The sequence below is a fragment of the Macaca nemestrina genome, chromosome 19, assembly GCF_043159975.1.
Source record: "Macaca nemestrina isolate mMacNem1 chromosome 19, mMacNem.hap1, whole genome shotgun sequence".
Taxonomy (NCBI): domain Eukaryota; kingdom Metazoa; phylum Chordata; class Mammalia; order Primates; family Cercopithecidae; genus Macaca; species Macaca nemestrina.
The window spans coordinates 69,510,070-69,531,884 of NC_092143.1; the positions used below are offsets into that span (position 1 = coordinate 69,510,070).

A 21,815-nucleotide genomic window follows, 5' to 3' on the forward strand; every position below is an offset into this window, starting at 1 on the left:
AGAGTCGAGGTAAAGAGAGGAGGTTATTGAGGGAAATTAAGGGTAATGTTGGGACCATAAAAGAGACATGTCTGACTTTTTCTAGTTTATTTTAAGGCATTTTAATGTGGATTTTTATATGCTGGGTATTAGTACACTTCGGGCTATAGATAATACAAAGCCCCAACTCAAGCTGGCTTAAATAGTTGGAAATTTATGATCTCGCACAAGAATCAGTCCAGCAGTGGGCATGGGCTTTATGCTGGAGCAATTGGGAGCTTTGTGTGTCGTCAAGGGCCCAGGTTTGTGACATCCTCCCACTATGCCACCCTCAGTTTTGCCCTGACAATATGGTCTATCCTCATGGTTTCAACATGGCAACAGCAGTTCTAGGTGTCACATACAAACGAAACTATGATGAAAGGAAGAAATGGCGTCCCATCCAACGTATCCTTCTTAGAAGTGAAGAAAGTAGAAGATCCAGATGACTTCTCAGCATGTTACATATCTGTTTCTAAACCAATAATCAGTATGGGAAATGGGTTTATCATGGTTGGCTTAAACTACCCAGGATTCATTCCCTATAGCTGAAGTTGAGGTTCTGTTTTCCCTGAAGTACGTAACAATGGGAGGATGATCAGAGGTTCCGTTAAGAAGGACATAGGGATTGGATGCATGTTGGATAGGCAACTAACAGTATGTACTCCGTGGGGGTGCACTAAACATTTTTTTGGTCCAAACATTTGTTCATTATAAATAGAGAGGGGTTCAGAGAATATAAGATATATTATTATATCGCCAGAATTTTGTCTGATGGACTTTACTATCTTAAATATTCATTAGAGCTAAAACCAGCTTGGTGACATGAGTCCATAGTCCCAGCTACTTCAGAGGCCGAAGTGAAAAGATCGCTTGGGCCCAAGAGTTTAAGATCATCCTGGGCAACATAGTGAGACCCCTTCTCTTAAAAAAAAAAAAAGAAAGAAAGAAAGAAAAACTAGAGAAAACACATTTTGAATATCACTGAACATTTTACAAGAACTTGAAGTGTCAAGAACCTGAAGTTCCTAGAAAGACTTAATAGAACAAGGAAAAAGTGGGAAGTCAAAGGGTGGTGTTTAATAATAGCTACCATCATTGCACATTTCCTATGTGTCTAACACTTTTCTACTTAACATAAATTATATCATTTAATTCCCACGATACCTTATAATGAGGTCTTATTACGACATCTTTACTTTACAAGTGAGGAAATGGAGGTTTAGAAAGTTTAAGGCAAATTGCCAGTGTCACAGACAGTAGAGCCAGGACTTGAACCCAGACAGTCTGGCTCCAAAGCATGCACGCCTAATCTCTATGCTTCCTACACACTGTGTTCAATCTAGACTTGAAAGTTTAAACTTTATAGCAATATTTCTCAAATCAGCAGCTCCCCCTTTTGAAAAAACAAAAATATCCTGCCATCCTCAAAGAGATTTTGATTTTGATTACTTATCTTTATGTATGAAATCAACAGGCATTTTCTTTCCTTTTTCATATGTAAAATTGCATCATGAAATTGACTTGCATTTTCAAACTTTCCCCGTTTCCCAGAGATTCTGATATGCCCAGTCCCCAAAGTAAGTGATCTTCTGGAGTGCAAATCACTCTTCTGGAGCATGTGGAGGGATGCCAAAGGATTGAGGTTCCAGTGGAATTCTGGTCCTGATGGAGTTCTGGCCCCAGTGACCTGTACTGGCTGTCTGTATAGTACCAATGCAAGCTAGATCGTTGCACAATCTTGCACGTAACTTTAGCTGAATATGTCTGGTTTTGGGGCCAATGACCTGCTGGAGCTGACTTTCCATTGTGTAAGGGAGGTCACGCCAGTAAGATTCTCATTTGTTAAGTGGGAAAAATACATAACCTGTAACATTCCCCCTAGATAAATGGGAGTAATTATGGGTCAACTACCATTTGGAAATAGCGTTTTCATTTCTCAGAAAATCACCCCCAAAGGATAGAAAATCCATTTTTATTTTCTGCAAGACGACAGGTGAGATGGAAAGAGTACTTTTGTTTGTTCCTTCTCTCTCTTTTTGCATAATTATTTCTTCAGGGCAAGGAGCACATTGCTAATAGTCAGCACTTGTGTGGAGTTGGATCATAAATACTACAGATAAGACACGCAGTATTAGATTGGCGAGTTTCCCCACTCAGTGTAGAAGCACCACATGTACCCACAGGACTGACCCCTGCCTTGAGATCAGCAATTTATCTGTGTCCCAGTTAAAGATCATTCAGAATTGCCATCCAGGCTGCAAATGTCAAGTGGGGCAGTAAATATTAATATCATGGCTGCTTGTCAGCCTCCACAGACTGGGACTCAGCACAGACCCCTGTCAGGCAGAGATGACGCCATTGCAGTCACACATCTGAAACCCAGTGTCATCATTTCTCCCACCAGCTCCCCAGATCTCCACAGAACTGTGGATCAATGTCAGCTGCGTAGGGCTCTGGGCAGAGTCATTGTGCTAATAAAAGAATAAGGCCGGCCAGGCGTGGTAACTCATGCCTGTAATCTCAGCATTTTGGGAGGCCGAGGCAGGCGGATCACTTGAGGCCAGGAGTTCGAGACCAGCCTGGCCAACATGGTGAAATCCTGTCTCTAGTAAAAATGCAAAAAATTAGCTAGGCTTGGTGGTGGGCACCTATAGTCCCAGCTACTCGGTGGCTGAGGCAGGAGAATTGCCTGAACCCAGGAGGCACAGGTTGCAGTGAACCGAGATATCGCACCACTGCACTCCAGCCTGGGCAACAGAGTGGGGCTCTGTCTCAAAAAAAAAAAAAAAAAGAAAGAAAAAAGAAAAAAAATTATGCCAGTATCTGGAGATCGAGTTCTTGCTTCTGGCAACAATACTGCACTACATACGAATTATTGCTTCATTTTGTCACTTTAAATGCTATCTCTAAGTCAGATTATGGAGAATTAAGTGAGTTGATGTAACTGTTTTGAACGCTGCTTGGCACATGTGGACAGTGTGTGAGTATCCACTGTATCGTTGCTGTTAGCACCACCGTCATTAGGCCAAGAACTTGGACAGCAACACAAGACTATTTGTCAAGCATCTCTGAGTGGCGCCTGTCAATGGAAGCTAGTCCAGATTCTCTCTTGGACATCGGGTCCTCTCAGGAAGCATTTGCCATTGCCTTCAGCTCTCTCCTGATGTAAGCTGTGCACCCGTGGGTGTTTTAGAAGAATGGTATTTATCCAGTCTTATTGCAATAGGACTGTTCTTGTAAAAAGAAAAAATAAAGTAAAATAGAAAACATATTTATCCAGCTTTGGCCACCCGAGAAAAACATTAGCTGTCACGTTCCCCTTTTCCCTTCTGAGTAAAGGCAGTCTGGCTGTTTTCCTCCTTGGTCATCCTGTCTAATTGGCAAGGAATCATGGGAATTTCCGCAGTTTGCTTTGTGGAAGTTTTCCAGTTTTAATGTCTGTCAAACTTTCGGCACAGGGCGAAGGCTGCTGGACTCAGCTGGAGCAGTAGCATGAGCTCAGAAGGCGCCTCACCTGGACACAGGTCCAGGCTCTTTGCTCTGACCAAATTTGTGACCTTGAGCAAGTTGCTTCATCTCTTCTATCCTTAGTTTTATCTTCAGCTTATCCATGTAAAATGGAGGGAACAGCAATTTATAGGATTCTAGTGAGATTTAGGAGTAATGTCTGTAATACTCACAGGACGCTAGCCTGGCAAATAGTAGGTGCTGAATAAATAGAGATGTTATATTCTCTTTTCAGCTTTTATACCTTTAAGTGTCTAAAAATGTTGCATTCAAACATTCATACACACACACACACACACACACACACACACACACACACAAACAGGAAGAAAAGTAAAAGGAAAATATCAACATATTAATAATCGCTAGTTTCAGATGAACCACTGTACAAACAAAAAATAAAATAAACTTTAAAAAATAACTTCAGGGTCATAATAATTTTTAACATCCAGGTAATACCTAATGAGTATATTCATCTCATATTCCCCTCGTCTCCTGACCAGATGTGACCAGATGGTTAGGCTTTTGTGTGAAGTATTTACCTTTGATCTTGACATTTTTGTAATTCATATATATTTGCCTGAAGAAGACTGTATTGCTTTATGTGTTTTCTCTAAAAGTACCATCCCTTATGTGTCATTCTGTATCTTGCTTTTTTCATGCAACACAGTGTTTTTGAAATCACATCATGCTCTTACAAGTGTATCTAATTAATTCCTTTTAATTACCATATTGTATTATATGAATATACCATAATTTGTTTAACTATTCCACTTTTGATGGACTTTTAGGCTATTTTAATTTTTTCACTCATACAAGCAATGCCACAATGAATAGCCTTGCATGTCTCTCTCCAGTGCACATCGGTGTTTTTTTGAGACAGAACTCCTAGAATCTCTTGGAAGATTGTACATGTGTTAAGCTGTAATAAACACTACCAATTGCCCTTCAGAAGGACTATCCTTGTTCTCTAGAACTCTGCCCAAACTTAATTGAATCAAGTTTTAAAGTGTTCTCCAATTTGATGGATAAAGAATCATACTGCCTTGATTTTTTTATTTTGAAATAATTATTGATTAATAGGAAGTTCAAAGGTAGGACAGAGAGGTCCCTTGTCCCTTTTACTCAGTTTCTTTCAATGGCTACATCTAATATAATTATAGTACAATATCACACCAGAAAATCAACATTGGTATAAAGAATGTATAGTTCTATGTCATTTTACTATATGTGCAGATCCATGGAAACATAACCATAATTAAGACATAGAACTATCTCATTCCCCCAAAGATCTCCCTCATGCTACCCCTTGATAGTCAGACCTGCCCATCCCCACCAACTCTAACTGCTTATCTGTTCTCCATCCCTATAATTGTGTCATTTTCATACAATTATATAAATACAATCATACAGTGTGTGACCTTTGAAGGTTGGCTTTTTTCACTCAGAGTAATACCCTTGAGATCCACCTAAGGTGTTGCATTTACTGATAATTTGTTCCTCTTTATTGCTGAGTAGTATATCATGGTAGATATTACTGTAGTTTGTCCAATCCTTCACCTATCATAGGATATTTTGGTTGTTTCCAGTTTGGAGATATCACAAATAAAGCTGCTATGAGCACCATGGGCAGGTTTTTGTGGGGACACAAGATTTTGTTTCTCTGGGAAATGCCAAGGGTGCAGTAAGGGCTAGGTCACATCACAAGCATACGTTTAGTTTTTTAAGAAATGGACATACTATTTTCCAGAGTGGTTGTATCATTTTATATTCCCTCCAGCGATGTGTGAGAGATCAATTTCTCCACATTTTTGCCACCATTTGGTGTTGCCACCATGTCTTATTTTAGCTGTTCTAATTAGTGTCTGGTGGTATTGTTTGCTGGTCTTAATTCACATTTCCCTAAATGCCAGTGATGCTGAACAACTTTTCATGAACTTATTTGCCATCTGTATGTCTACTTCTATGAAGTGTCTTTTCATATATTTTGCTCATTTTATAATTGGATGTTTATGCTTCTTTTACAGTGATATTTGAGTGTCTTTTATAAATCTATGTATTCTAGATACGAGTCCTTACATAGGGGGTGAGAGTTCAGGCTCCCCAAGTGGTTCCGATGATGGACATGAGAGTGGTTCATTACCACCAGGAGGAGAAAAAGTCCAGACCAGACTCCTCCCTTGGCCTTCTCTGACATCACCACCTCGACAAGGTGTATTAGTCTGTTCTCACACTGCTAATAAAGACATACCTGAGACTCGGTAATTTATAAAGGAAGGAGGATGAATTGATTCACAGTTCAGCATGGATAGAGAAGCCTCAGGAAACTTACAATCCTGGGGGAAGGGAAAGCAAACACATCCTTCTTCACATGGCAGCAGGAAGGAGAAGTGCTGAGCAAAGGGCAAAAGCCCGTTATAAAACCTCATGAGAACTCACTTTCACAAGAACGGCAAGGGACTAACTGCCCCCATGATCCAATCACCTCCCACTGAATCCCTCCAGTGGGGACTACAATGCAAGATAATATTTGAATGGGGACACAGCCAAACCATGTCACAGGGGGAGGGGCTGTGGGGAAGCAAGGAGTGCTCAGTAGAGATTTTCCAGAGTGGAAGTTTAAGTTACCCTCTTGGACTTCGCTGGCAGAGGCGGAGTGGGCCACAATTTTTTTCTGTGGCCTCTGCTGGGAAAGATCAGTTCATACGTAAGAGTTTTCTGTCTTGCTAGGCTGCCCCTCTTTTGGTCTTTTAACCAGAGAGAGGCTTTCCCTGCTCTATGTCTGTGGCATTTACTGGTTGCCCATTTCTTTAGCATCTCATCTTTGGGACAAAAATAAAACCCACGGAAATCACCGCCCTATTGTTTCTCAGATTTTGAGATCTCTAGCTGGTCTGCCTTCTTCTCTGCACTGTTCAGTCTTCTCATGTTGTTTTATATCTACTGTCCATCTTTTTTAACTGTACTTAGCAGGAGAAATGGGGGGAAATACTTCTACTTCATCTTTTCAAAAGTAGAATGCATACCCTATTGTTCTAATTTGCTTTTTCTTAAATTAGTGAGGTTGAGTATCATTTTATGTGTTCCCTGGACATTTGATTTCCGTCCTCTAGAATTGCCTGTCTCTTCATACATACCTTTGTCTACTGTTTCTACTCGATTAACTATAGTTTTCTTAATGATTTGTAGGTTTTTTTTTTGTTTTTTTTTTCCTTTTGAGACAAAGTCTTGCTCTGTCGCCCAGGCTGGAGTGCAGTGGTGTAATCTCAGCTCACTGCAAACTCCACCTCACAGGTTCAAGAGACTCTCCTGCCTCAGCCTCCTGAGTAGCTGTGATTACAAGCGTCCACCACCACACCCGGCTAGTTTTTGTAATTTTAATACAGACAGGGATTCACCATGTTGGTCAGGTTGGTCTTGAACTCTTGACTTTAAGTGATCCTCTTGCCTTGGCCTCCCAAGGTGCTGGGATTACAGGGTGAGCCATCGCACTCAGCCTAGTGTTTTATATATTCTGAATATTATTCCTTTGTCAATTTATATGTTGCATATATTTTCCAAGTCTGTTCACTTGTTTTTGTTTTTGCTTATAACGGTTTTGTCACCCAGAGGCTTTAAATTTTAATGCAGTCAGCATGTTGCCTTTTAATAATGAAAATATAAGAACTGTATACATATCTGGGCAGAAGATGGTGGCCGGCGAAGGGAGCAGGTACTTCTGCAATTTGTCAAGGTATGCTCTGTAAGATGATCTCTATCACAGAAGCTGTCAAGCAGGAGGCCGCCCTGGCTGTGCACACACTGCAAAGCGTGGGTGTGGACATGGTTCTGATCACGGGGGACAACAGAAGACAGCCAGAGCCATTGCCACCCAGGTTGGCGTCAACAAAGTCTTTGCAGAGGTGTTTCCTTCGCACAAGGTGGCCAAGGTTCAGGAGCTCCAGAACGAAGGGAAGAAAGTTGCCATGGTAGGGAATGGGGTCGATGATTCCCCGGCCTTGGCCCAGGCAGATGTGGGCATTGCCATTGGCACCAGCACTGATGTGGCCATCAAGGCAGCCAACGTCATCCTCATCAGAAATGATTTGCTGGACATGGTGGCTAGCATTCACCTTTCCAAGAAGACTGTCCAGAGAATATGCATCAACCTGGTCCTGGCACTGACTTGTAAGCTGGTTGGGATACCCATCGCTGCAGGAGCGAGCTTTCCAGATGAGTTGAAGGTATGTGCATGGGTGGGAGATGATGGCTCATTGCAGGGCAAGGCATCATACGTGCTGAAGGAGTGACAGTGTTTCAGAAATGGACACAGAGCAGGTAAGTTTGATGGACAGGTAAGAGAATCACTCTCTATGTGCCAGCACTGTTCTAAGTGCCCTGGATCTTCTGGGGATGAGATTAGTGTTTTTCAGTTGTACGTGGGACAGTTGAGGATCATGCTAGGCAGAGGTGAGCCCTCTCCTGGAAGAAGTTAACCTAAAAAGCATAATCTGTCTCATTTGGGAGGAGCTAAATAAATATCTCTTCAATGAAGCAAAGGTCAATCAGAAAATTTGTATTTTAGCTATAAAATTACCTATCAGAACTTACCATGAGGCATAATCTTAGTCAAACACCCAAATTAATGATTTCAGACCACAGATACTGAAACACCAAAGTGATAAAGGGGCAAGTATTTCAGCTAGCTACTGCTGCATAACGAATGACCCCAAAGTTTAGTGACTTAAAACAATGATTTGTTATTCCTTATCATTCTGTCAGCTGGGAGGTTCTGCCGGCCTCACCTGGGGTCAGGCACAAGGCTACATTTAGCTAGGGTGTCAGCTTGGGACGGGCATAGCTGGGATGCTGGGTCACCTAAGTCTTTCTCTCCATGTAGTGTTGTTTTAAAATACAGGTTTTAGCGTTTCCTCAGGATGTAAAGTGTAACAAGGGGGCCGGGGTGGGCAATGTGGGTCTGTGAGGCCTATGTGTGCCCGAGTCCCCTAGCTCCCCCCGCAGCCGGCTCTGCAGTGGTACGCTCCGGTTGTCCGTTGGGGATTCGGGTTCCAGATGGAATGCTGCGTCTTCGCCGCCGCTTGTTGTGGCCGGGGTTACTGCAGCGACCGCCACAGCAGCTCTGGTGCTATGGAGGAGCCTAAGGCTAACCCTCAGCCCTACTTGGGGCTAGTCTTGGAGTTGCTGCGCAGGGTTGTGGCAGCACTGCCTGAAGGTATGAAACCAGATTCTCATCCTTATGATTTTCCATGGGAATTGGTGATACCGGCAGCTGTTGTGGGATTTTTTGCTGTTCTCTTCTTGTGGAGAAGTTTTAGATCAGTTACGAGTCGGCTTTACGTGAGAAGAGAGAAGAAGCTTGCTGTGGCACTTTCTGGACTAATTGAAGAAAAATGTAAACTACTTGAAAAATTTAGCCTTGTTCAAAAAGAGTATGAAGGCTACGAAGTACAGTCATCTTTAAAGGATGCCAGCTTTGAGAAAGCGACAACAGAAGCACAAAGTTTGGAGGCAACCTGTGAAAAGCTGAACAGGTTCAATTCTGAACTTCAGCATGATATACTCTGTCTAGAAAAAGAGTTAAAAGAAGAGAAATCTAAACATTCTGAACAAAATGAATTGATGGCAGATATTTCCAAAAGGATACAGTCGCTAGAAGATGAGTCAAAATCCCTCAAATCACAAGTAGCTGAAGCCAAAATGACTTTTAAGAGATTTCAAATGAATGAAGGACGACTGCAGATAGAAATACAAGATGCTTTGAATGAAAATTATCAACTTCAGGAAAACCAGAAACAGCTTTTGCAAGAAGCTGAAGTATGGAAAGAACAAGGGCGTGAACTTATTAAACAGAAAAGAACATTTGAAGACTCCAAAGTACACGCAGAACAAGTTTTAAATGATAAAGAAAATCACATCAGGACTCTGACTGAACGCTTGCTAAAGATGAAAGATCAGACTGCTACGCTTCGAGAAGACATAACGGTTGATGATAACTTGGAATTAGAAATGAACAATGAATCGGAAGATGGTGCTTACTTAGATAATCCTCCAAAAGGAGCTTTGAAGAAACTGATTCATGCTGCTACGTTATGTGCTTCTTTAAAAACCTTAGAAGGAGAAAGAAACCAAATTTATATTCAATTATCTGAAGTTGATAAAACAAAGGAAGAGCTTACAGAGCATATTAAAAATCTTCAGACTGAACAAGCATCTTTGCAGTCAGAAAGCACACATTTTGAAAGTGAGAATCAGAAACTTCAACAGAAACTTAAAGTAATGACTGAATTGTGTCAAGAAAATGAAACGAAACTCTACAGGAAATTAATAGTAGAGGAAAAATGCCGGTTAGAGAAAGAAGAGAAACTTTCTAAAGCAGATGAAATAATCAGCCATGCCACTGAAGAGCTGAAGACCTACAGAAAGCGAGCCAAAGATCTTGAAGAATTTGAGAGAACTATTCATTTTTATCGAAGGAAGAGTATTCTCCATAAGAAAAAAGCACATCATAATTGGTTGGCAGCTTGGACTGCTGAAAGAAACCTCAATGATTTGAGGATAGAAAATGCTCACAACAGACAAAAATTAACTGATATAGAGTTTAAAATAAAACTTTTAGAAAAAGATCGTCATGCACTTGATGTTCCAAATACAGCATTTGGCAGAGAGCATTCCCCATATGCTCCCTCACCATTGGGTCGGCCTTCATCTGAAATGGGTCAGCCTTCATCTGAAATGAGAGCTTTTCTCTATCCTCCGACTTCGTTGGAGGGTCCACTGAGACGCTCACCTTTGCTTCCAGGGGGAGGAGGAAGAGGCCCAGGAGGCCCAGGGAATCCTCTGGACTGTCAGATGACCAATGAAAGAGGAGAAGCAAGCTGTGATAGGTTAACCAGTCCTCACAGGGCTCCTTCTGGCACTGGGCCCCTGTCGCCTCTGTGGGAACAGGACCATAGGATGGTGTTTCCTCCACCGGGACAGTCATATCCTGATTCAGCTTTTCCTCCACAAAGGCAAGACAGATTTCATTCTAATTCTGCTAGACGCTCTGGACCAGCAGAACTCAGAAGTTTTAATACACCTTCTTTGGGTAAATTGGATGGGTCAATGCCTTCAGAAATGGAATCCGGTAGAAATGATACCAAAGATAATCTTGGTTATTTAAAGGTGCCTGATTCATCTCTTCCCACTGAAAATGAAGCAACTGGCCCTGGCTTTATTCCTCCACCTCTTGCTCCAATCAGAGGTCCATCATTTCCAGTAGATACAAGGGGCCCGTTCATGAGAAGAGGACCTCCTTTCCCTCCACCTCCTCCAGGAACCATGTTTGGAGCTTCTCGAGATTATTGTCCACCAAGTGTTGTCCCCGGTCCACCACGTGCTCCATTTGCAATGACAAATGTCTATCCGCCCAGGGGTTTTCCTCCTTACCGTCCCCCAAGACCTGGATTTCCACCCCCCACCACCACATTCTGAAGGCAGAATGAGTTTCCATCAGGGTTGAATCCGACTTCAAATGAGCCTGCTACTGAACATCCAGAAACACAGCAAGAAACCTGACAACATGTTTGCCCTCTTCAAAAGTAATTCTGACTGATCTCATTTTCAGTTTAAGTAACTGCTGTTACTTAAGTGATTACACTTCTGTTCAGATTGAAACTTAAGGGAATTATAATTCTCAGGATAGTATTTTGTAAATGAGGATAATTTAAATATGAATCTTAGGAGTAATTTATTTTCATTTTATTTTATTTTAGATAGTATAACTTTTAATTTGATTAATCCACTATTATATAAACAATGGTGGGAGTTTTATATATGTAATCTTGCAGGTGGGGAGGTTTTAAATTGTCTTTATGCCAAGAACTGTATTTACTGTGGTTGTAGACAAATGTGAAAGTAACTTTATGCTTAAATTTTAATTGATTTTTTAAAAAAACTATATAAATATGTATAGGTGGGAATGTAGAATACTATGTAACTGTTAGAATATTTAACTTTAAACCAAGATCTATCTTGGAACTCCTGTCTTATAGATTTTATATCCTCTTTCAGTACTTTGATAGTGTAAAACATTTAGAGTAGAAAGTATTCCTGTTTCCTCTGTTTTCCTCAAGAACGGTTTCTTCGCCCTCCCTTTCCTTCCTTTTGTCTTCCCTATGCTAATTTCTTCCTTTGTTTTTCATCCTATCATTACATAATTTTGTTGTTATTTCTTTTGCTTTATTTTTATTTGGTGGGAACAACTCTATCCAGACCCTTTACTTTCCCCATAATTATACAGATTTTTCCTGATTTCTTTCCCAACCTTTACCTCTGTTGGTGCTCTAATAGTTTTTGGACCAGCAGAACTTAGATGTTTTAATACACCTTCTTTGGGTAAATTGGATGGGTCAGTGCCTTCAGAAATGGAATCCGGTAGAAATGATACCAAAGATAATCTTGGTAATTTAAAAGTGCCTAATTCATCTCTCCCCACTGAAAATGAAGCAACTGGGCCTGGCTTTATTCCTCACCTCTTGCTCCAATCAGAGGTCCATCGTTTCCAGTAGATACAAGAGGCCCGTTCATGAGAAGAGGACCTCCTTTCCCTCCACCTCCTCAGGAACCATGTTTGGAGCTTCTTGAGATTATTGTCCACCAAGGGTTGTCCCCGGTCCACCACATGCTCCATTTGCAATGACAAATGTCTATCCGCCCAGGGGTTTTCCTCCTTACCGTCCCCCAAGACCTGAATTTCCTCCCCACCACCACCACATTCTGAAGGCAGAATGAGTTTCCATCGGGGTTGAATCCGACTTCAAATGAGCCTGCTACTGAACATCCAGAAACACAGCAAGAAACCTGACAACATGTTTGCCCTCTTCAAAAGTAATTCTGACTGATCTCATTTTCAGTTTAAGTAACTGCTGTTACTCAAGTGATTACACTTCTGTTCAGATTGAAACTTAATGGAATTATAATTCTCAGGATAGTATTTTATAAATGAGGATGATTTAATATGAATCTTATGAGTAAATTATTTTCATTCTATTTTATTTTAGATAGTATAACTTTTAATTTGATTAATCCACTATTATATAAACAATGGTGGGAGTTTTATATATGTAATCTTGCAGGTGGGGAGGTTTTAAATTGTCTTTATGCCAAGAACTGTATTTACTGTGGTTGTAGACAAATGTGAAAGTAACTTTATGTTTAAATTTTAATTGATTAAAAAAAAACTATATAAATATGTATAGGTGGGAATGTAGAATACTATGTAACTGTTAGAATATTTAACTTTAAACCAAGATCTATCTTGGAACTCCTGTCTTATAGATTTTATATCCTCTTTCAGTACTTTGATAGTGTAAAACATTTAGAGTAGAAAGTATTCCTGTTTCCTCTGTTTTCCTCAAAAACGGTTTCTTCGCCCTCCCTTTCCTTCCCTTTGTCTTCCCTATGCTAATTTCTTCCTTAGTTTGTCATCATATCATTACATAATTGTATTGTTATTTCTTTTGTTTTATTTTTATTTGGTGGGAACAACTCTATCCAGACCTTTTACTTTCCCCAGAATTATATAGATAGATTTTTCCTGATTTCTTTCCCAACCTTTACCTCTGTTGGTGCTCTAATAGTTTTAGTTTTATGTTCTGCTTTTCTCTTGCTGTGGCAAGGGGAAGGAGTAAACCTAAGATTGTGTTTAATTGCAATTGGTGAATTTGATCTCTGATTTAGTTCTCTTCTCTGGAATTCTGTTAAAGGGTGAAATGTGTCTTGTCCCCTGAGAGATGCCCTCAAATTTTGGATTAGTCCTTCATGCAAGCTGGGCCACCAAGCCATTGCTTCTTTTGGGGACAACCTGTCCTCCCTTTTAAAAACTATCCTGGCTCACATGCCTCCCACAGCAGTTAATGCCACTCCAGCTTGAATGTAATAAAAGAAAAGTAAGGATTTGGGACATGATGTGCCCTTATTGTACAGTGGGGCTTCCTATACATTTTCCATCTTCCCTTGAACCATCACTATCCTCAGTGACTTTATGTCTCTTTTCCTCTTGTTCTGTTAAAACCGTGTTTGCTAGTGGAAAAATTTAACTCCCAGTGATTTTTTAATACTAGACCTCTTGCCTTCTTTCCAGTGAGACAAAAATAGAATGGTAAGCCTAGTGGTTTCTTCCTTCACTGTCGAATACTCTTTATCCAAGGTATCCAGGAAGAACTTCTAATCAGAAAAGACATATAGTATTTTCCCAACCGGGTAGCATATCTCACTCCCAGAATGGAAGTTAGGTGGGGATTGTAAGATTAAGGAGATGGTTCTGGATTTCTGTCTATGTATTATATCCACAGAACTCTTTCTGGAGGAATTTTATGTTGGGCCAGGCATCCATTTCCAGAGTTGTCCATTTCTAGATACTTCCAAAGTTAGAGCACTGTTCCTAAATAATTTGTTGGCTTTATTTATGAATTTATTGTTCATTCCATTTCATTAGGTTCAGGATGAAACAGGTATTATCATCTCTTTGTGTCTACCTTGCCACCTGTCCCCCAGAATAGGCCCGAATGAGATTGAAAATGTCACTTCAATTCCTTGTGTCTGACATTGCTTGTTTGTAACTAAGAAAAATAATGTTTGCTTTTGTTGAATTTTTTTTTCCATGAACCTAATAAACTAAAAAGAAAGTTGAAATAATAAATAGTGAACCATTATAAAAATTCATGTTGAGTCAGTCTTCCTTCAGAAATTTTTCCTCAAACTCTCTTACCAAATTTTATCTATGAATAAATTATCATATGCACATTATCTAAGAACATTATCTATGAACCGGGTAGCACATTATCTATGGTAGCACATTATCTATGAACCGGGTTGCCAATCCTCACCAATCCTTAATCTTCTTTTCCTTTCTTCCCTCCCTCCCTCCCTCCCTCTTTCTTTCTTTCCTTCTTTCCTTCTCTGTCTCTCTCTTTCTTCTTTCAAGGGAAGTATCTCTGTATGGAGATCTCACTTCTAAAGGTGTGGAGGGATAACTGGGTGGCTTTCACTAAGATACAGTTGACTTAAACCAACTGAACTGCCTGGTCTTACTAACATTCTGCATCCATTCTCTCCTCTGCAGTTTTAAAATAGCAGCCCGTGTCCACTGTATCCTTACCAAGTCCCATTCCTTCCCCCGGTTGACTTCTACTATTCCTTAAGCTACCAGTTTAAATATCATTTGATATGATTTCTCTGGGACTCCTGTCTTACTCTCCAAGACTGGCTGAGGTGCCCCCCATGTGAATCCTCTCCCATAACATACAGTCTCTACCCTTGTCTGCAGTGATCAGCCTGTATGGTGATGAACTATATATTTTTATTTCCTGTTGGATAGTAAGCCAGGAGGGCACGGACTAAGCACCCAGTTCAGTCCTTTGCACATCATTGCCTTTCAATGAATATGTGTTTCATGACTAAATTTTTTAAAACTTAATACTATTTCCAAAGTTTTTAAGGCATTTTGAAGTTCAAAATAGTCAAGTTGGTTCTCATCACCTCATCTTTTGTGGTTTATTGAAAGGAATGCATACATGCTCTCAATTCACAAACATATGATTGTGTGGACCAAATTTTTAAAGGAATTTGGCAAAACACCAGAGCTAGGTTACATTCTTAAGCAGCTGAGCAGCCACAGGTTTCATCACACTATTATTAATGGCTCTATTTTCCCATCACTGTTGCATCATTTTGCCCTTTGCAGAATTCATCAAAGGCACAATCTCTGCCCTGAGGCTTTGGATTTTATCATTCCACTGCCTGAAGTCATCCATCTGAGAAGCCGGGTAATACACTCCTACCTCTGAAGGGTGTTGAACATCAATTAAGTAATGCTCAGCTGTCTTCAGTATGAAGATGCATTCAAATGAACATGTCCCTCATCTATTCTATTAATAATTATACCCCATGTTTGAGCAAGGTGGCTAAGACCACAGAGCATTCAGATTTGCAAGGATTTTGCATGCAGTGCAAAGCCTGTTGTCTTTAAATGTAAAGTGTCAATAGGAGGCATTAAAATGTCAGCACTTTTCAGGAATTCCGCTCATTAAAACGACTGCAAAAGAGTCCTCTGAATACATGACTGTAGACCAAGTTACAGTCTAAGCATTCGATCAGCTAGGAGCCTCCAGAGACTTCCTGAAGTGTGAGGAACAAGTGTTTTAAATGGTGGGGCGACATGGTGGGAGGGGGGTCCTGGAAGAATCTGAATTTGCCGGACACTCCCATCCCCCAACTTGGCAGTCGATCAACTTGACACTTCCCGGCTCTAATTTTCTTCCTCCTCGTTTTTATTTCACGGCATTCCCAATTATGCAGCTGCCAGGAAAGGAAGCAATGGAATTTCAATATAGGAAAGACCAGGCCACTTCTTTTCGGACTAGACACTTATGCACAAAGAGCCAGTAGGTCACATCTTCTGCCGGTTCGGAGATGCTTCCAGGACAACCAAGCAAGGTCGAGCGACAACATCAGCCTCTTTGGCTTCGCTCTTTCCTCAGCGGTCACACGATTTCTCAGCTGCCCAGGGGATCATCTATAATAGGCCATTTTATTTGGTAAATGTTTCCCCACTTACTGAAGAGTTCATTATTAATGACCAGAAAGGGAACTCCTGCCTCCCGTGGCAGAAGTTGATACATTTGCTCTGTATAATTGCTGTGTATAGTTAGCCGTGTGGTTGTGCAGCTGAAATAAATTGCCTTCTTCCCATAAGAGCCTCCCTGAGTGTCACGGGAGAGCTAGAAGGAAGCTGGCCGCAGAGACTAATCTCTTCGCTAACGCCGTAGACGATTCCAGAAGCTGAAGACAGATGGCAAGTTTGAGATGAATAGCATTTTTTAATGGCTTCAAAATAGCTCTGTCTATAAACAGCTTTTCTGAATGACAGTACCTAGTACGATTTAATTTATCTATTGCTGCTGTTGTTAGATCCTCTGAGAACTTTCCCCCAGTCCCTGTATTAGGACAAACACTAATCTCACTTCAAAGGGGGAAAATCTAGAACGGGAGGAGGCAAGTGGAACGAAAAGGTAAGAAGAATTTCTACCTACAAATAAATGACAGGTATCCTCCAAACACAGCAGTCTCTTGTAGCCTGGAACTTGAAGAAAGTAACTCTGTGTTAAGATTTAAGAGCAGAAGTTGAACTCTGAACTCTGAAATGAAGTAGGCCCAAAGACTAGGAGAAAAGGTCATGATAAGACAGCACACCTTGGTCTGTTTCTGATTGATAAGAATTCACATTCCACCAATGAGATTAATCCTTTGTCATTCATGCACATGGTTTGGGAAATGCTACTACGGGTGAGAACACAGGTATATTTCATAGGCTATCAAGGAAAAAAATGAGTATAAAAGGAAATTGGGGGTAGATGTGGTGGCTCACGCCTGTAATCCCAGCACTTTGGGAGACCAAGGCAGGCAGATCACTTGAGGTCAGGAGATCGAGACCATCCTGGCTAACACAGTGAAACCCCGTCTCTACTAAAAAATACAAAAAACTAGCCGGGCGAGGTGGCGGGCGCCTGTAGTCCCAGCTACTCGGGAGGCTGAGGCAGGAGAATGGCGTGAACCTGGGAGGCGGAGCTTGCAGTGAGCTGAGATTCGGTCACTGCACTCCAGCCTAGGCGAAAGAGCGAGAGTCTGTCTCAAAAAAAAAAATAAAATAAAATAAAATACAGGGTGGTGTGCCTGTAGTCTCAGCTACTCAGGAGGTTAAGGCACAAGAAACGCTTGAACCCAGGAGGTGGAGGTTGCAGTGAGCTGAGATCATGCCACTGCACTCCAGCCTGGGTGACAGACAGAGACTCTGTCTCAGGAAAAAAAAAAAAAAAAAAGTAATCAGTGTTAATAATTAAGTGAAGAAATAAGTTCGTACCTCTAATTTCCAATTTCCAGTTTCTACAAATGTCTATTAAAACGGCATGTTTCCCATAAGAAGCCACTTTAAAGGGGCATAGTAGAGTAGTTAATAGAAAATGCTAGCATTTCTTACAAAGTAGTAGATGTAATAAGCCTGAAATTAAAGAGTGAGAATTAAACAGAGGGGACGTTCAATAGGAATAATGATATTATGTTAAGTAAAAATAGTCACAAACCAGTTACAGAAAAAGACCGTGGTCAGACTTTTTCCTTCTGTTCTGATACTGGAGGTAAAATGATGTAAAAAGCTGCTCTTTCTTATTCTGTATTGCATCATTCTTTCAAAACACACACAAGTGCTAGCAATTGGTGACCACTTGAAATTTATGCTTGTTTTAGTAAAGCATTATAGTTGCATTGGAATGACTGTCTCGGTCTCTGAAATCTGAAATAAACCTGGCTTGTTTTCCCATATTGTTCATTGAGTTTTACAGATATTTATTAATTGCCTGCAATGTCCAAAGCATTTGTAACAATGACCACACTTTACAAGCCCCAAAGTGGGTCAACAGTACTTATTTGCATAGTAGGATGAAATATTTAAAATTGCGACTGTCTCCAAAATTCAAATTAAAAGCTTGGTGCCAAGAGCGGAAAGGAAAAATAAGAAAGTTCCTCAGAAGTTTATGTGCAGAAGAATTAAATGCCCACACACACAATATTCAGCTGCTGCAAAAGTAACTGAGGTTTTTGCTATTAAAAATAGTGGATGGCAAAGTAAGGCAGGTGACACAAGAAGGCACAACCAGCACTGTGTGGCCATCATGTATCCAGAGTCCCAGGTCCACCACTTGCTGCTCTTGTGACTCTGAGCAGGTCCTGGGACCTCTGTGAAGCCTGGTTTGGAGAGAACACTATCCAGTCAACAGATGTGTTGTAGGGAACCTGGAACTGTGTCTGTCACAAAAGAGCTAGTCTAAAAAAATGTTTTAAGTACCTGTGGATTCAAAAGAGGAAGTCACATTAGCCTAGGGAAAACTAAACAGGAAAGGATCCATTCTTTTTAAAAGGTGGCATATAAGTTGTCTGTGGCTTGAGGCTATGCTGGGGAGCTTTGTCTGTCTAGAGAAGGGAAAGAATCAGTAAAGCTTCCAATGCTCCTACACCATTAGCAGTTCTGGGGACAAGCACCTGCACAGTGGAGGAAATTAGTTGGGAAGATAAAGAGAAGAGAGCCAAGAACAAAAGCTTGGGCAATGCCGACATTTAAAGGAAGAAGTATAGAGAGTAAAGATGGAGAGAAAGTGGTCTGAAAGTTTGGAGGAAAAGCAGAAGTGATAGTGTCACGGGAGCCAAGGGACAAACGAGTGCCAAAGGGGAGCAGTGGTGTCCAAAGCTTCAGTGAGATGGATGGGAATGAAAACCAAGAGGAGGTCAATGAGTTCAGCTGTTATGGGGTCAATGGTGGCCTGTGACAGTAACCCTATAGCGACGTTCACCATGATACAAGACATGTGTATCTGAAAGAGGTTGGGTTCATTATGTTGTTTTCTGAAGGCCACGGCCAATTCAGGCCATGAATCAAGGCCTTACTCATATCTATCAGGAACAGGGTGGGCATTAGGATGGCAGGAAAGCTGGATTTTCTGTGAAGACATTCCTACTCAAAAGGTAAGCAGGAGACAAATCTCTCTGGGTCTCACTTTCTTGAATCTGGACTTCCAGAGGAGTTTAAAAAGAACTTGAAGAAGCTCCAACATAAGAGGAAAGATGTTCTCTGCCACAGGGAACTGGGCAGGGAAGCGTCCTCACACTGAATGCTGTAGGAGAAAGCTTTACTTTGTTGGGTGGTATATACGTCCATTCTCACACTGCTAATAAGGACATACCCAAGACTGGGTAATTTATAAAGGAAAGAGTTTTAGTGGACTCACAGTTCCACATGACTGGGGAGGCCTCACAATCATGGCAGAAGGCAAAGGAGGAGCAAAGTCATGTCTTACATGGCAACAGGCAAAAGAGATTATATGCAAGGGGAACTGCCCTTTATAAAGCCCTTAGATCTCATGAAATTTATTCACTTTCGTGAGAACAGCATGAGAAAAACCCACCCCCATGGTTCAATTACCTCCCACCGGGTCCTTCCCATGACATGTGAGGATTATGGGAGCTACAATTCAAGATGAGATTTGGGTGAGGACACAGCCAAACCATATCAAGTGGATAATTTGGTTTCAGGTTGTTTCTTCAATTTGTTTACCCCAAATCTTCAGTCTCATTTAAAGGGTTCTGACTGGCCTTAGTTGTGCCAGAAGTGAATTAACAAAAAGTGTTGTCTGGCCTCAAGTAGACTGGGGTGTTAAAGAGGGCACAGCACCTCTTGAGGCCCACATGGGGATGACACCTGCTACGACAGAAAACCAGAGTCCAGGGGAGGCTAGAAATAAGAGAAACCAACATTCAGAGGCAAAGGGTTTAGAGATGAACAGAAGGTGAGAGGCAGCAACAACTTTATTCCCTCCTCCCTGAATCAATGCTTATGCACACTGCAGATGAGGAAGAGCGTGGGGAGCAATTAGGGCTGTGGGTTTATCATGGAGTAAGGCACTGCTGCTGCTTGCAAGGAACCTAAGAAACTAACAGGATTTAGAGACACCCTCGGGTGCCTGGAGAAGCGGCATGTTTGTAAACAGGGCAGAGGGTTCTGTAAGTGAGGGAGGGGGAGCATACAAGACATGGAGAGGCTGGGGGAGGTGCTGGGAGAAGTGGGGTCCAAGGCTTAAGTGTGTGGTCACCCTTGCAGATTCCTCTTTTGCAGCAGAAGGAGACACACACACAAAGAATATCAGTGATTTCTGAGGAGGAGAAAGGGGAAGCAGTGAAAATCAGATGCGGTGGCCGTTTATGCAAAATAGAAAGTGAGATCTGTGGCGGGCAGGGCCAGGGTGGAGAGTTGTGAGTGCAGTTTGGCAAAGTAGAAAGGAAAGGGGTGCCATGAAGTCCTGAAGCCCGCTGTCTGCAGGAGCACATTGTCATCGCCTGGTGACAAGCCGCCAGAATTGCAGGTGGCGGGCCTTCAAGGGAAGACATCAAGGCCTCCAGCAGAGCTGCTGGCTGAGCTAGCTTAAACTCATGAGGGGCAACTGCCATCAGATTGTGGCCTTGGAAATCATGTTGAGATGCAAGAGAGAGTGATGTAACCAGGCCAAGAAAAGCTCACTGTTCCTTGGCACTTGCCAGTCCCTTCCTGGACTACCTCTCAGGTGCTTCTCTGCCTAACAAACTCCTATTCGACCATGAAATCTCAGGCAAAACTAGTCTTCCCTGTCTGCTGCACTCCCAGTAGTATTTGTGCATCTGCCATTTAGCAAGATTGATGCACCTGTGTGTTCCAACCCCAGACTGTGAGCTCCCTGGAAGAGCATGTTAAAAATGAAGAATCTCAGACCCCTCCCCAGACCTAGAGTCAGAATCTGCATTGTAACAAGAACCTCTGCTGGTTCAGGTGCACATTCAGAATTGAGAAGCCTTGATATCAGTGGTAAAGAACTCATATAGGTAATGTACTATTATGGAAGATGCAGTCTGGCATTTTTCTATTTTATTCTGTTTCATTTTTTTTTATTATGATTATACTTTAAGTTCTAGGGTACACGTGCAGAATGTGCAGGTTTGTTACATAGGTATACACGTACCATGGTGGTTTGCTGCACCCGTCAACCCGTCATCTACATTAGGTATTTCTCCTAATGCTACCCGTCCCCTAGCCCTCCACTCGCTGACATGCCCCAGTGTGTGATGTTCCCCTCCCTGTGTCCACGTGTTCTCATTGTTCAGCTCCCACTTATGAGTGTTTGGTTTGGTTGTCTGTTCTTGTGTTAGTTTGCTGAGAATGATGGTTTCCAGCTTCATCCATGTCCCTGCAAAAGTTTGCTGGAGGTCCACTCCAGACCCTGTTTGCCTGGCTATCACCAGCAGATGTTGTAGAATAGCAAAGATTGCTGTCTGTTCCTTCCTCTGGGAAGTTTGTCCCAGAGGGGCACCCACCAGATGCCAGTCAGAGCTCTCCTGTGTGAGGTGTCTGTCGGCCCCTACTGCGAGATGTCTCCCAGTCAGAATACATGGGGGTCAGGGACTCACTTGAGGAGGCAGTGTGTCCCTTATTAGAGCTCGAACGCTGAGCTGGGAGATCTGCTGCTGTCTTCAGAGCTGCCAGGCAGGGTCGTGTAAGTCTGCTGAAGCTGCGCCCACAACTGCCCCTTCCCTCAGGTGCGCTGCCCCAGGGAGGTGGGGGTTTTATCTATAAAGTCACTGACTGGGCCTACTGCCTTTTTTTCAGAGATGCTTTGCCCACAGAGGGGGGAGTCTGGAGAGGCAGTCTGGCTGCGGCGGCCTTGCTGAGC

The 21,815-nt window shown here is 41.9% G+C and overlaps 1 protein-coding gene and 1 pseudogene across 1 annotated transcript; both read left to right on the forward strand.

The window, feature by feature from the left end:
- The first annotated feature begins 7,128 nt into the window (after positions 1–7,128).
- On the forward strand, positions 7,129–8,092 carry LOC105464912 (copper-transporting ATPase 2 pseudogene; annotated as a pseudogene).
- Positions 8,093–8,565: 473 nt separating this feature from the next.
- Positions 8,566–11,805, forward strand: LOC105464921 (cutaneous T cell lymphoma-associated antigen 1). The gene has a single exon (XM_011713054.2). The coding sequence runs from the start codon at positions 8,581–8,583 to the stop codon at positions 10,999–11,001; it is 2,421 nt and encodes an 806-aa protein (XP_011711356.2). The 5' UTR covers positions 8,566–8,580; the 3' UTR covers positions 11,002–11,805.
- Positions 11,806–21,815: the final 10,010 nt, after the last annotated feature.

Coding starts and splice junctions, on each gene's coding strand:
- LOC105464921 (XM_011713054.2), top strand. CDS start 8,581: ATGGAATGCTGCGTCTTCGCCGCCGCTTGTTGTGGCCGGGGTTACTGC.